The sequence below is a fragment of the Hyperolius riggenbachi genome, chromosome 10 (genome assembly GCF_040937935.1).
Source record: "Hyperolius riggenbachi isolate aHypRig1 chromosome 10, aHypRig1.pri, whole genome shotgun sequence".
NCBI classification, from domain to species: Eukaryota; Metazoa; Chordata; class Amphibia; order Anura; family Hyperoliidae; genus Hyperolius; species Hyperolius riggenbachi.
In genome coordinates, this window is record NC_090655.1 from 234880854 (window position 1) to 234897296 (window position 16443).

A 16443-nucleotide genomic window follows, 5' to 3' on the forward strand; every position below is an offset into this window, starting at 1 on the left:
CTGTCGTCTCATTCCTACATTGCAGCCTCTGCCTCCTACTCTTTGCAATTTACACCTCTGCTTCCAAATCTTTAGGGAGGCCGGTCGGAAAACCCTTACATCATTAGAATCCCAGCAAAAGACTTGACCTTCTTGTTTGTTTCTTTTTATCTTTCCAATACATTTGGCAAGTTCATTGTCTATTTTTCTGTAAAAACTGTTTTCTCTTGCTTTGTTGTCTTATTTTGGTTTCTAATCCTGTGATGTGTTTTTGTTCTGCTCCAACCGAACGTTGACTTTACAGTATATATAATAAGAATCATAAACGTTTAATGAGTTTTGGGTACAAGTTTGGCCACCAACACTCACAGAATTCGCATTTTACATTCAATGATGGGCTGGTTTATAATTCTAAAGCATCTGAGTATTTTTCTAACTGTCTAGAGTGAGCCTTCCAAAGTTTAATCTTTCAATAAGTAAACAGGTGTGTCTATCCCACATGCAATATGAGTAGTGGAAGGTAACAATATGGTTTTACTTTCCTCACTGGTGCACTTTGCTATTTTTCTCTGTGAAATATTTGCTATGTATAGTTTATAATTCTGCAAAATCTGCAGGAGGAGCTACCAGGTACTGAAAGCTTCCTTACGTACACTAGACCAGGGTAGTCGAACAATGAGCAATCCCCAAATGTTAGCGACAAGCAAATGATGTGGAATTGCAAACATGAGGACCCGAAAGTGCGAAATTTGCCATTTTTAAACCAAAGGCTTTACAGGCCATTACCTGGAGTGCCATTGGTCCTGGGGGGGGGGGGGGGCGTGACCGTGGATTAAGCCCCACCCCAAACTAAACCCCATCCATAAATGAAGCCCCACCTCCAGTGAGTGTTCAATCACCTGCTTCTGCTGGGTGTATACAGCAGCAGGAAGTTTGGTGTCTGGTCCCTGGAGAGCAGACATCACAAGGTCTAGATGCTGTGAATTGCAGGCAGCCTCCACTGTCATTCTGTGCCACCTCTTTCCCCTTGTGCCACCTTCAGCCCCTCATGCCACATGGTTTATATTCTCTAGTGTGTGTATGATTTGCTGGTTTTTTTTTTTTGGGGGGGGGGGGGGGGTGAGGATGACAAAGGACTTCTTACTTAGTGAGATGAAAAGACTAGAAATGGCCCTGCATGTGAGTACTTTGAATGGATAGGTCGTTTGTTACCACTAAGTATGAATGACTAACGTCGATTATCGTGTGAACCAATCCGCCAGGATGGATTTGTGTATATGGATGATAATCACTGTCTTTTACCGTTGTTGGGACACTTCTCTTAAACGATCGATCTCAGCCAACCCATCATTTATCGTTCGTTTCTGATGACCATGGTCTAGTGTGTGTGTATGGAGCTTAAGATGTCAGAATGTCACATCGCCAGACAAAATCAGATGCTGGAGGAACCTGCTGCAGAAAGAAAGCCTATTATTTATTTTAATTGTTGGGTCATGGAAATCCCCATAGACTTTCATTGCCCTGCGGTGGGGTGCCATAAAATGAACACAACATAGCGTCCCAGTGTGAAAAGGCCCTGAAGCGTGCCTGAAGTGGATTGTACAAATAAAATGAGATGTTTACATCTGCAGTGAGAAACCTCTGGCTAATCCTGAGAGTTCCCGGATCCACTTACACCCCACAATTTCAGTTCTGGGTCCCTCTGAACACATATAAAATTATTTTCACCTTATATTCTGAATATTAGACATGCTGATAAACTGTCTCTTTATGCTACCATAGAATTAGTGTGTGTTTGCAGTTCTGTGTCATCCTGCAGCAGCACAGCAGAAGCTGACACAGGCCTTGCTTCATGAGAATGAATAGTTGTAAAGCTACTTTGCAGAACTGGTGTGTAAGCCACATGTTCGCATAAGAAACACGAGGCGGCAGATATCTGGTTCTGTGTGGACAAGGCTTGCCACTACTGAAAACATTGCCCATGACACTAACCACAGCTTGCTAGTACATAGATTGTAGTCCTGAATGTTAGAAAATCCATGTGCAGCAAGGGGCATTTTTTCACATAGAGCTAATGCTTATTCATGCGGTACAAGGGGGCAAGGAGCTGGCTGATACGCATCCCTATAGCAGTGTTAGAAGGGAGGATCAGAGATAGTGGGAAGAGACGCTGATCTATGGATTACACAGAGCACAATTAGGGACAGGAAGTGGATAATAGGCATCACCAACAGCAGTAAACAGATGGAGCACAGGGACACCACAGGGAGAGAGATATATATATATATATATATATATATATATATATATATATATATATACAGTGTGTATATATATATATATATATATATATATATATATATATATATATATATATACAGTGTGTATATATATATATATATATATATATATATATATATATATATATATATATACAGTGTATATATATATATATATATATATATATATATATATATATATATATATATATACAGTGTATATATATATACACACCTCCTGTTACACCTTGCAAGGTTGACATACATTTGACCGCACCCACTTTTTCTCTGCACAATTTTCCCTCCTTAAATGCCCAGAGGTATCCGGATCTTCCAGGATCCTAGCAGTACCGTTGGTGGCATTTGGCTAATCAGCTGTCCCCACAGGAGATCTCCTGGCTGGAGTCCTGGTACTGCTCTGCTTGGTATTAGGTAGGAGCTACTTGTTTCCTAGGCTCAGTACCTCCCCCCCCCCCCCCCCCCATGCATATGGTAGGTGATGCTCTAAGTCTATCTATTACTGAAGTAGCAGGACCAGGTTTCTGGGCAGGCCACAAAGACTTGAGTCCAAGGCGCCTGCAGCCCAAGGGTGAAGCTGGACATGAAATTAGGGTGGCTGGAGTCAGAAGAGGGGCTGCTGCATATGGAGATGGAGACTGGAAGTTGTAAAAGGAGGCTTCAAATGAGGAGCAACACATAGAACAAGGGAGTTACTGCCCCAAAAAGTTTTACATGAAAGAGAAAGGCTACTGTAAGTTTGTAATGGATTTACCATACGCCGAAAGTCATCGTCCGCAGGTATGGGTGGAGGGCGGTTTTAGGCACAGGATAGGGTAGTTTTGTGTGTTAGGCATGGGCTTGGTGAAGGGTATTTTTAGACACAGGATAGGGTAGTTTTGTGTGTTAGGCACGGGGTTGGTGAAGTGTAGTTTTAGGAACAGGATAAGATAGGTTAGGCATGGGATGGGTGAAGGGTAGTTTTAGGCACAGGATAGGGTAGGTTAGGCATGGGATGGGTGGAGGGTAGTTTTAGGCACAGGATAGGGTAGGTTAGGCATGGGATGGGTGAAGGGTAGTTTTAGGCACCGGATAGGGTAGATTAGGCATTGGGTGGGTGAAGGGTGGTTTTAGGCACCGGATAGGGTAGGTTAGGCTTGGAATGGGTGAACAGTAGTTTTAGGCACAGGACAGGGTAGGTTAGGCATTGCATGGCTGAAGGGTAGTTTTAGGCACAGGATAGGGTAGGTTAGCGTTAGGTAGGAAGGTTGGAAGGTTCATGTGAGGCAGAGGAATTGAAGCGGTTGCAAATTCTGATGAATTTGCAAATATTTTCATTATAGGTAGCATTTTAGTTTCACCACACTGCACTTGTGAAGGAGTCAGTCACTGGGAGGGGATCTGTCACAGAGGGGCCCGAATGCGATAGGTCTGGTGTCTGTCTCTAGAGTATAGAGGATCTGCTGTAATGCTGGTATGTGTAATTATTTTTCTTTTTATCTGACATTATAAATGTGATTCTATTTTAATCAGAGTCTTACAGCAGCAGAGGGATTCCTCATGTCACTTTATCATTCATTTAGTTTCTCGAAGCGAAGTAGAATTCTTCTTATGATATGGAAGAAAACCCTGCAGATTAGAGGAGGAGGGGCAGAAAGACAGGAAGTGATGTGTGTGCAGACAGGAAGTGGTAAGAGAGCTAGGAGGAAGTACAGAGGAGACATTTCTGGGACTGGCAGGAGAGGAGGTAGTAAGATACTCTTTTATATTTATTAATTATTGTTTCCCACCAGCCTCTGCTGCAGCACACACATCTGAAATATCTTTTATACATTAAACCAGACCAGACAGTGTCACAGGTAATATGGTGAGATGTATATTGTGGATGCACAGCTTCTCTGTACAGCAGGCTATGTTTTCATAATATACAGATGACTTTGGACAGCATGATGGTGTGGAGTATAACACTCTTACCATGCAGTACTATGGTCCCTGGTTCAAATGTGAGCAAGGACACTATCTGTGTATAGTTTGTATGTTCTCCCTGTGCTGGCCTTGGGGTTTTTTTCTGGACATGTTGGTTTTAGGGTGCATCTAATTTTGAGTGGCCAATTTTACCACCTCCATGTAGTATAAGAGCTGGTGCTAGTCTACTTTAGCTGACACAGCAGGAAGCCTCATAGAGAATTTGCACTTGCACAGGCTAGCATTATATCTCGTGCCTGTATGATAGCTTCCGTGATGGGAGATCAGAGTGTCTTACTAGGGTTCAAACCTGGCTGGAGCCAGCTACTTGTTCAGTAAGGAGTCCTTGTGCAAGACTCCCTAAAACTTCAGAGTGGCCTACTGAGTGCATCCTTAGTGCCTGCAACTCTCAGGTGCTTTAGGTCTGACAGGTGAAAAGTCCTATATGAATGTTAACAATAATTAAGTAGTTTCCTTATTTTTTCAGAGTTCATGCAAGACTGATGTTATTGTTGTTAAAGAGTTGAAAAAAGAAAAGGAGAAAGAATTCAAAATGGAAAATTAGCAGGATTTAGAAGGATACATGGTTTTCTACAATGATGGAGAAACAGCCGCCCCTCACATCACCGGGTAAGAGAAGACTTTCCCCCCATCAGCTGATAAAGACATAGGGCTTGATGCATCAAACTGTGCTAAATCTACCCCGCACACATAGCATGGGTTACTAGTAGCGCGCACACATAGCGTGCATTCCTGTGTGTGTAGTGTGCAATCCTAACTGCTGCGCAACCGATTCTACAGTAATTACCATAGTAGCAGCCACTCTAGTGGAGTAACTGCGGTCATGCTATCAGTGCATCATGTGGCAGTTAGGAGCGCATGCTACACACACAGGACTGCATGCTGTGTGTGTGCGCCAATAGTAACCCGCACTGTGTATGCACAGTAGATTTAGCACAGATTGATGCATCAAGCCCATAGTGACAATGTATTCAGTCAGTTTGTGTTTCCTACAGATGGATCCAGTTACAGAAATCCACCAGAGAGATGTACGGGTCCTCTTTATTCCCAGGATTATCCACTGGAAGATCACCCAGTCCCTCATTATTGTCAGGTAAGTGGAATTGAGGATTTAAAACACAGAAGAGATCCCAGTCTGAATGACATATTCTTCTATGTAAATTCTGTCCTTTTTATGAGCTTAGACTGAAGAACTGGCTGACATGAAACCGAATTTCAAAGATAAAGAAGAGACATATGTGAGCAGTGATCAGCAGTCTACAGTGAAGGTTGACATGATGAGGACAATTAAAGTGGAAGAGGAAGAGATGTATGTGAGGGGTGATCATCAGTCTACAGAGAAGGGAGACATGATGAGGACAATTAAACAGGAAAAAGAAGAGAATTATGTGTGGAGTGATCAGCAATCTATAACAGAGGATAACATAATGAAGACGATTAAAGAGGAAGAAGAAGAGACATATGTGAGGGGTGATCAGGCTACAGAGGGAGGTGATACGATGGAGTTATTTAAAGAGGAGAAAGATTCTGTATATATCAGTCCAGGTAAACTATTAAACTTGATTGTGCATCTTTCTACCTTCTGCAAGTTTTTTTTAGGTGTATATATGTTTTTATGCATAAGTATTAAGTTGTCACCTGAGGAATTGCGAATAGGACTAGCCACGCTTAGTCCTCATAAGTGAGAAAGGACCTTTAGATATTCTGGTAAATTAAAATATGATTACATTAAATCAGGGCTGTGGAGTCGGGACAAAAATCTTCCAACTCCAACTCCTCAGTTTATGAAACCACGACTCCGACTCCAATTCCGACCTAGCCTAATATTTAACAGGGCTGTGGATTTTGTACAAAAATCATCCGACTCTGACTCCCGACTCCGACTCCTAAGTTTATGAAATCGACTCCAACTCTGACTCCGGGTGCCCAAAATTGCCTCGACTCCGACTCCAACTCCGACTCCACAGCCCTGCATTAAATAAGCAGTGTGACTTGCATGTTATGAAGCAACGATACTAGATTGATTGTAAGCTAAAATATCTTCCTAATAGCTCAAAAGATCCATCTCCATTCCTTAGTATAACATCACAGTACTAACGAACAAGGAGGAGACATTGTACACCATATGAAAGGCCCATCTCCATTCCTCAGTATAACATCATAGCTCCAACAAATGAGGCGATACTGTACACCATATGAAAGGCCCATCTCCATCATCAGTATAACATCATAGTACCAACAAATGAGGAGGAGATACTGTACACCATATGAAAGGCCCATCTCCATTCCTCAGTATAACATCATAGCTCCAACAAATGAGGCGATACTGTACACCATATGAAAGGCCCATCTCCATCATCAGTATAACATCATAGTACCAACAAATGAGGAGGAGATACTGTACACCCTATGAAAGGCCCATCTCCATTCCTCAGTATAACATCATAGCATCAACAAATGAAGAGGAGATATTGTACACCATATGAAAGGCCCATCTCCATCATCAGTATAACATCATAGTACCAACAAATGAGGAGGGGATACTGTACACCATATGAAAGGCCCATCTCTATTCCTCAGTATAACATTATAGTGCCAACAAATCGGGAGGAGATACCGTACATTATATGAAAGGCTCATCTCCTTCATCAGTATAACATCATAGCTCCAACAAATGAGGGGAAACTGTACACCATATGAAAGGCCCGTCTCCATCATCAGTATAACATTATAGTGCCAACAAATGAGGAGGAGATACAGTACACCATATGAAAGGCCCATCTCCATCATCAGTATAACATCATAGTACCAACAAATGAGGAGGAGATACTGTATACCATATGAAAGGTCCATCTCCATTCCTCAGTATAACATCATAGCATCAACAAATGAGGAGGAGATACTGTACACCATATGAAAGGCCCATCTCCATTCCTCAGTATAACATTATACTGCCAACAAATCGGGAGGAGATACCGTACATTATATGAAAGGCTCATCTCCTTCATCAGTATAACATCATAGCTCCAACAAATGAGGAGAAACTGTACACCATATGAAAGGCCCGTCTCCATCATCAGTATAACATCATAGTGCCAACAAATAAGGAGGAGATACTGTACACCATATGAGAGGCCCATCTCCATTCCTCAGTATAACATCATAATACCAACAAATGAGGAGATACTGTACACCATATGAAATGCCCATCTCCATTCCTCAGTATAACATCATAGTACCAACAAATGAGTAGGATATACTGTACACCATATGAAAGGCCCATCTCCATTCCTCAGTATAACATCATAGTGCCAACAAATGAGGAGGAGATACTGTACACCATATGAAAGGCCCATCTCCATTCCTCAGTATAACATCATAGTACCAACAAATGAGGAGGAGATACTGTACACCATATGAAAGGCCCACTCACTACTGTGTCATAGTTGGTATTGTGCTTTTAAACTGATTCTTTTTTCGTCTTTGGGATGTGATTGAACATCTTTTATAAGCAGAGCTGTTTTTTATCACTGATTACTGCCACCAACATATCTTTTTTCCTGTTTAGGAAATGTAAAAATGTAATATAAAACTTGGTGTATATAACATATTTTGAATTAAATAATTCCTTTTTACCCCTTGACAGATGGACGGTATATCAGGAAAACCTCAGAGGGATATCTTATGTCACATCCAGATGTTACTGCAGAAGACAATGGTGTCACACATTGTTCTTCCTTTACTGGAAACACCCATCAGAAATGTTACAGTTCGGTAAGGGGACTTGCTCCCTCTAGCGGTGAGGAGTCTGATGCAAATTCACAAGACCTCAGGCCAGATATCCATGTGCCATGTCACAGAGTCAGTACATCAACAGATTCACCTAATCTTGAGGAGTCAGCTTGTGATACATCCCATCATACCACACATGGAGATGACCAGAGGTTTTCCTGTACTGAATGCAGCAAATATTTTAAAAGTAGATCATCTCTTTGGTGGCATCGAAAGTCACACTCGCCACCATCATATAAGTGTTCAGATTGTGGGAAATCTTATACATATAAAGCAGACCTGGTTAGACACCAGAAACTTCACACTGCTGAGAGACCCTTTAGCTGTTCTGAGTGTGAGAAATCAACTTGCACAACTTCAGGACTTGTAAACCATAAGAATAGTCAAACAGGCGAGCAGCCTTATTCCCGCTCAGAGTGTGGGAAATGTTGCAAGAATAATAAGTTACTTGTTACACAACAGAGAATTCCCACGGGGGAACACCCTTTTTCATGTACACAGTGCGGAAAATGTTTCAATCACAAAGGAAACCTTCTATATCACCAGAAAATTCACACAGGTGAACGCCCCTTTTCCTGCTCTGAGTGTGGGAAATGTTTCACTCTTAAAGGTTCCCTTCTTACACACCAGAAAATTCACACAGGTGAGCGACCTTTTTCCTGTTCAGAGTGTGGGAAATGTTTCAGTCAGAAAGCTAGCCTTCTTGCACACCAGAAAGTTCACACAGGTGAGCGGCCTTTTACCTGTTCAGAGTGTGGGAAGTGCTTCAGTCGCAAAGGGAACCTTGTTAAACACCAGAGAAGTCACCCAAGTGAGTGTTCCTTTTCTTGCTCAGAGTGTGGGAAATCTTTTGGTCTCAAGGTTCGCCTTCTTAATCACCTAAAAACTCACAGAGTGAAGCAGCTCTTTTCCTGTTCAGAGTGTGAGAAAAATTTCACACGGGAAGGAGACCTCCGTAAACACCAGAGAAGTCACACAGGTGAGCGTCCTTTTTGCTGCTCAGAGTGCGGGAAATGTTTCGGTCAGAAAGCAACTCTCACTACACACCAGAGAAGTCACACAGGGGAGCGCCCTTTTTCCTGCTCAGAGTGTGGGAAATCTTTCACTCACAATGTCAGTCTCCGAAAACACCAAAGAATTCATACAGGTGAGCGCCCTTTTACCTGCTCAGAGTGCGGGAAATCTTTTCGTTTGATAGGCAGCCTCCATCAACACCAGAGAATTCACACAGGTGAGCGGCCTTTTTCATGTTCAGAGTGTGGGAAATGTTTCAATAACAAGGTGAATCTCCTTAGACATCGGAGAATTCACACAGGTGAGCATCCTTTTTCCTGCTCAGAGTGTGGGGAATGTTTCACTCACAAAGTAAGCCTCCATAGACACCAGAGAATCCACACAGGTGAATAACTTTATTCCTGCTCAGAGTGTGTCAAAGGTTATAAACATAAAAGCTACTTGTTATACTCAAGAGAAGTCACAGAAGCGATCAACCTTTTTCATGTTCACAGTGTGGCAAATAGTTTAGTGTCAAAAACAGAAAAATGTACACAGGTGACTGCCCCTTTTACTGTTCAGAGTGTGGGAAACTCTTCACAGAGAAAGCACATGTGACTGTACATCAGTAGAGGCGCAGCCACTGATTTTGATGAAGAACGTGTTGTGGAATTTTGTGCAATACTTTCCGTGCCTCTGTTCTCTATTAAAGTTCCACATTTATGTGGCCACCAGGACCCTCACCAAGATAAGATGAGGCAGCCACACTTCCTCCCTGTGTTGCTGATAATTGTACTGGAGAAGAATAGCAGAGGTCAGTATGGCGGTCTCTAGGGCAGGTCACATGCTGTAATGACCATATAAGGAAATAGCACAAATTACCCACTTTCTCAGGCAAAAGTACAGTGTCTGTAAGATGATAAGTACAGACTTGGAGCACCTGTTTAAAATATTTTAAATAGGCGCTCTGAGACTGTGCTTTTCGTGTTACAGACTCTGTACTATTGATCTGAGGAAGCTTATAAAGCCTACGAAAGGCATCATTTTTTGTGTCCAAAAATGTTTTTATACCCCACTCTTCGCTCAAGGCAAGACTATTTTATTTATTTATTTAAACAGTTTTTAAATATTGTATATACTGTATATCTTGGGGAGCCTCCTCCCACCCACCCCTCTTCAGGAATTATTGCTAGTAATGGTGAGTAGGGGGCTTTGCCATTACCCACACAATAGACATATGTCCCTTTGGAAAGGGAAGTAGTCATGTGACCCAGCCATGCCTCCAGCAAACTTGTGGCCCGCAGCAGAGGGGGTGTTCCCAGCTAGTGAGATGCACTCACTCTCCAGCTCCTGCTTCTACTGCTGAATGGTAGACTCTTAGTGGCCAGCACTGCTGCTCAGCAGATTGTTGTCACTGAAAGACTTTGCTATAGCTGCAGTGCTGACCACAAAGAGTTTTAACACTTATGTTGTGCTGAGAGGGAAAGACTGGCTTGTGCTTTATTCTCCCGGACTACAGCATGTGGGTGATAACTGGAGGAGTCCAGACAGCTTTCTCTCCAGTAATATTACAGTGTCATGTCAAGGAAATGGGACTACATAAGCCTGTCCGCCGAATATATTTCATACCATCCAGCCTCCTCTGCCCGTGTACCAGTTCCTGGCTTGATGATGTCTCTGGTACATGCAACTGGAGTAGGCAAGCTGTAGTACAGGGTACAGGAGAGCAGCGATTGCTTGTGCAATGGGAAAGAGGTGAGATGATACTTCTGCATTGCTTGAGTTTGCTGATCCCTGGTGGGGGAGGGGTGGGGAAATTAGACTTGAGGAAGGGCTTCTCTGGTTTGCCCTGTAAAGATCCCCAGGGTGATGAGCACAGGCATCTGCTACCATGTATGCTGTGCTTATTAATTGCACAGATTGTATGAGTTCCATAGGATATATATATATATATATATATATATATATATATATATATATATATATATATATATATATATATATACTGTCCTCTCTGCAACAAGCTGGAATGCTTCTGTACATGACATTGCTGCTGTCACCCAGCTGCCTCAAGTTCTTCAGCAGAAGCCGTCAAGGGGAAGTTTAACCGCAAAGGAAAGGATTTTGCAGCAGCTGCAGCCCTAAGAACTGGATCAGACCAACACAAACCTACCTATATAGTAAAGAGAGAAAACCAGTGCACAGGCTTTGACCAATCCCACCTGCGGAGTGCAGCCTTCTGGATGGAAATTGCAGCATATAAAGAAGTCAGAGTAAAGGTGCATATCCAGCATATAAGGACTGTTGCTGGAATCTGTTTTGGAATAATTGAATAAAGAATCCTTATATGCTGAATGTGCACCTTCGCTCTGACTACTTTATATGCTACAAACCTACATATTTCTTTCATCATTTATTCCTTATATTATACTGTGGGCTCATTTATTTATAAGTGTTTGTTCAGTTTTTGTCTGTAATCATCAATGCATATTCATCCCTGTTCTTTAATAAATGATGTAGAACCATTAAGGCTACCTCCATGCTCTCAGTATTTTCTGCACTGAAGCTCTGTGGGCTACGGCAGAAACATTGTGTGTGTGTAATTGTGGGTTATTCTGCAGCAGCAGCTCAGCAGGAGGAGATTACCCCTCAGCAAGCTTGTCTTCTCCCAGGTTGGCTTCTACACATAAATAGTAGTGAACAACGATGACAATAATAAGGCTTACATCTCAAAAATAAGTAAAAATGGTCCATGTAAGTCTCATTGTCTCACTAGCTCTATCCCATAGCACCACATCAATTTATGTCATGCACAAATGAGGACCAGAACATCTGAAACAGGCTGTAGACATGTTGCATTGATGTGGCTCTGTAAAATTTATAATCTGTAGGCTTGCTATACAGCAGTGATTCTGGGTGTGTGCCTGGCTTTCAGGGGCACAGAGATTTGCATATTTGAGAGTGATGCATCATGGGAAACCACAGGTGTTCACTTAAAGCTGAATTATTGCAAATACTTTCTGTGTTAGGAAGGCAAATTACACTGAGCATAGGTTTTTTTAGTAGGAGGGGCTTTTTGGTCTCTTTAAATGATACCTGAAGTGACATGTGACATGATGAGGTAGACGTGTATGTACAGTGCCTAGCACACAAATAACTTTGCTGTGTTCCTTTTTTTCTTTCTCTGTCTGAAAGAGTTAAATATCAGGTGTGTAAGAGGCTGACTCAGACAGGAAGTGACTACAGTGTGACCCTCACGATTAGAAATTCCAACTATAAAACACTTTCCTAGCAGAAAATGGCTTCTGAGAGCAAGAAAGAGATAAAAAGGGGAATTTCTTATCAGTGAGGGTCACACTGTAGTCACTTCCTGTCCGAGTCAGGACTGAGTCAGCCACTTACATACCTGATATTTAACTCTTTCAGGCAGAGAAAGAAAAAAAACGAACACAGCATAGTTATTTGTGTGCTAGGCACTGTACATACACATGTCTATCTCATCATGTCACATGTCAATTTGGGTATCCTTTAAGCTCCTTATACTTTCCTATCAGTTCTGGGTCACCATGCTTGTCTAAGTATTGCCTAGATGCTCGCTGTGGTACAATCTCTCAGTGCTGCAACTAGCGAACTTATAAGAAGTAAATAAATAGCTGACACAATATAAAATATAATAAATGTGTAAAAATGGTCCATAAATCCGAGTCTGTCTCCCAATCATGAATAACGTATGAAATTAGGGAATACAGATTGTATCCACAAATATATTGAACAATTTCCAGAAAAAACAGCCTTCAATTTAATAGATAATTAGAATACAATCACCATGCATACACTGTGATTCATGATACTAGTGTAAAGTACAAAGTGTATAACACACTGTACGTTACCCTAAATGCCTTGTTTTTTAATAGAGAGATTCTTGGTCTCTTTTAGCCTTTTTGGGCCGGTTTCCACTAGGGTGCCATGTATTTTTCTGAATCAGACGTGGCACCTGTGCTTCTGTGAAGTGTGCATAGCAATAGGGATTCCAGATGCACGCTACAGCAAACTGCAGATTGCTGTCTGAATCACACCTGTATGTGATTAGGATGGCAAACCTCCTGATTGAATAGGCAGCATTTCCCCATCCAACTCACATGTGGGAAAACGCTGAGAATTTGGGTCTAGGGCATTGATCTGCAAACTTGGCTCTCCAGCTGTTAAGGAACTACAAGTCCCACGATGCATTGCAGGAGTCTGACAGCCACAGTCATGATTTACAAAGGCAAATGCATTGTAGGACTTGTAGTTCCTTAACAGCCGAGAGCCAAGTTTGCAGATCACTGGTCTAGGGGATACAGGTTCTTATACTTTAATAGTGGTTTTGAGTCACCATAAGCTATCTGGGTACTCCATAGTATTGGTCTAAGGTATCCAAAAGAGCTGCATCAATCCCTGTCATGCACTGAGGAGGACCAGAACATCTGAAACAGGCTGTCTGCATGTTGATGTGGCTCTATAAAATGTATAAACTATAGGCTCATTATATACCAGTGGTTCTGGATGTGTGTCAGGCTTTCTGTAGCATAGAGAGATGATTAGCATATTTGAGAGTGATGCATCATGGAAAACCAGAGTTGCTCACTTAAAGGACAACTAAAGTGAGAGGTATGTGGAGGCTGCCATATTTATTTCCTTTTTAGCAATACCAGTTACCTGGCTGTCCTGCTGATCCTCTGCCTCTAATACTTTTAGCCATAGACCCTGAACAAGCGTGCAGCAGATCTGGTGTTTCTGACATTTTTGTCAGATCTGACAAGATAAGCTGCATGCTTGTTTCTGGTGTTATTCAGACACTACTGCAGCCACATAGATCAGCAGGGCTGCCAAGCACCTGGTATTGTTTAAAAGGAAATAAATATGTCAGCCTTCATTTACTTCTCACTTCAGTTGTCCTTTAAAGGAAATCTTCTCGGGCCACTCCAATTTGCCGATGGTTGGCCCAGTACATCACTGAAGTCGTACTTAGCTGCACTAGTGCTGCCTATCTGCTCTCATCCCTGTCGTACTCCCATGACTGAGAGTGTACTGCACAGACACAGAATGCTCCCGGCGATGGGGGAGCACAAGCGGCCGGCTGCGCATGCGCTGACTGTAGCTGACTGGTTGATTTACTGAGCTGCCTTGCAGAGGATCCAGGAGGCAGAAGAGAACGACGAGGGAGCGATTGGCCTGAAGGGGGCTGGAGGAAGCCCCTGATATGTATACATTTTGTTTATGTCTCCATCTCATGTATACTTTAAAGGAAACCCGAGACAAACTATATCTAAGGCTTTATATCTATCTGGGGCTTCCTCCAGCCGCTTGAGGCAGCTCACTCCCTCGCTGTCTCCCCAGGCCGCTCCTGTCCCCCGCTGAACAGCTCGGTACTCTGGTCAAGTCACGCTTCATCCCAGTCGTGCCCCCGTGGCTGGGGGCATTTTGCGACTCAGCCAGACTATTGGGCCATCCAGCGGGGGACAGGAGCAGCCCGGGAGACAGTGAGGAAGTGAGCCGCCTCAAGAGGGGTGGAGGAAGCCCCAGGTATGTATAAAACCTGAGACGTAGTTCATCTCAGGTACACTTTAAGGCTGATTTATCACAAATATCCCCCATTATAAGAAGGTAGGATTACATTTAGCATTGTTTTTAGTAGGAGTGGCTTTTCTGTCTCTTTTAGCCCCCTACACATTCCTAGTGGTTCTGGGTCATTATGAGTTATCTAAGTGTTCCCAAGATGCTTGCTGTGGTAAAATATCTTATTGCTGCTACCAGCAAACCTATAAGAAGTAAAATAGCTGTAAGCATGAAATAGATATCACATCCAAAATCTGCATGGGCACAGTTCAATAAAGTTGACATAGGGAAAGAGAACATCGCACTGAGCGTTGGCTGTTCCTCACAGGTGTTCCAGGGTCACAGCTGCAAACATAGAACATTGCTGAGAGCAGAACTCCAGCTGTGAATATATAACTCCTTCATACACATTATCCAAATGGATTGAAGATAAGGAGACCAGCTTGGCACTATTCAGGCTTTATTTGCCAAATAAATATGTACAAAACATTCAGGTCGGTTTCACACCAGCAGCCAGTGTTATAAGTGCGGTGTGATCGGATGATCTTGAAAATAGGCTTTGGAGGCAATGCGCGGTAATCTCACTTCTGGCTGCAAGCTAAACTTTAAAGGGAATGTCCAAGCAAAATAAAAAAATGAGTTTCACTTACCTGGGTCTTCTACCAGCCCCATGCAGCCTTGCTGTGCCCTCGTAGTCACTCACTGCTGCTACAGTCCCCCGTTGGCAGCTTGCCGACCTTGGAGGTCGGCGGGACGCATTGCGTACATTTTTACGCATTCCAGCTAGTGCAGGAACATTAACACATACATTTTTACGCATTACTGTTTCAATGCGTACATTTTTACGCATTGAACCAGTAATGCGTAAAAATGTATGTGTTAATGTTCCTGCACTAGCTGGAATGCGTAAAAATGTACGCAATGTGGGCCGCCTCCTCCGAGGTCGGCAAGCTGCCAACGGGGGACTGTAGCAGCAGTGAGTGACTACGAGGGCACAGCAAGGCTGCATGGGGCTGGTAGAAGACCCAGGTAAGTGAAACTCATTTTTTTATTTTGCTTGGACATTCCCTTTAAGTGAGGCTCTCTAGTGACCACTTCCTGTGGTAGAAACAAAAATTGCAAGGAAGTGTATTGAAAAGAAACACTTCCGTGCATGTTTTCGGCGCACCGCAGCAGGTATGAAATGTCCCACAGGTTCTCATTTCTTTAGCTTTCCCCTGCGGTAAAAAAGGTGTACTTATCATGGCTGGCAGGGGGAGGGGTGCTTGTGAAGCCTCAGAAGAAGCACAGCACAGTGAGACAGTCATCAGGCCGTGCACCACCGGCACCCACTGCTACCCCACGCCAGCCACGAGAAGTACACTTTTTATATGTCAATGGACTTTTTTTTTTATACATATTTAATGGCAAATAAAACCTGAGTAGTGCTAAGCTGGGCTGCTTATCTCCAATCCATGCTACAGTGATCTCTAGTAGCTTTGAGCACACTCTGGGCCATTGAAGATCATGCTGAAGGAGTGCCTTTTGGCCTCTTTCATCTCCTACGCCCTGCCTTGCACATTTCGGCAGCATGTATGGTGTGCGACACACAAGAGTGTCAGAACTGCATAGACAGAACTTTAGCCATTCAGATCATGGGCTTGATTCATTAAGCTTTAGCAGCGCAGCTTAATGTGATAGAGCGCTCATTAGAAGAGTGGCCGCTATGCAGGGCTGTGGAGTCGGAGTCGTGGAGTCGGGCAATTTTGGGTGCCTGGAGTCGGAGTCGGGAAAAAATGCACCGACTCCGACTCCTAATGAATTTGTAACTGTAATTAAA

The 16443-nt window shown here is 42.9% G+C and overlaps 1 protein-coding gene across 1 annotated transcript in view; it reads left to right on the plus strand.

The window, feature by feature from the left end:
• Nucleotides 1-3950: 3950 nt before the first annotated feature.
• LOC137534883 (zinc finger protein 585A-like) overlaps nt 3951-16443 on the plus strand; it is a 30971-nt gene continuing 18478 nt past the window's right edge. The window contains exons 1-5 of the mRNA XM_068256562.1: nt 3951-4002; nt 4708-4850; nt 5237-5334; nt 5426-5786; nt 7888-9432. Coding sequence (XP_068112663.1) covers nt 4817-4850; nt 5237-5334; nt 5426-5786; nt 7888-9432 — 2038 coding nt within the window. The 5' untranslated portion in view covers nt 3951-4002; nt 4708-4816. The remainder of the gene's footprint in view (nt 4003-4707; nt 4851-5236; nt 5335-5425; nt 5787-7887; nt 9433-16443) is intronic.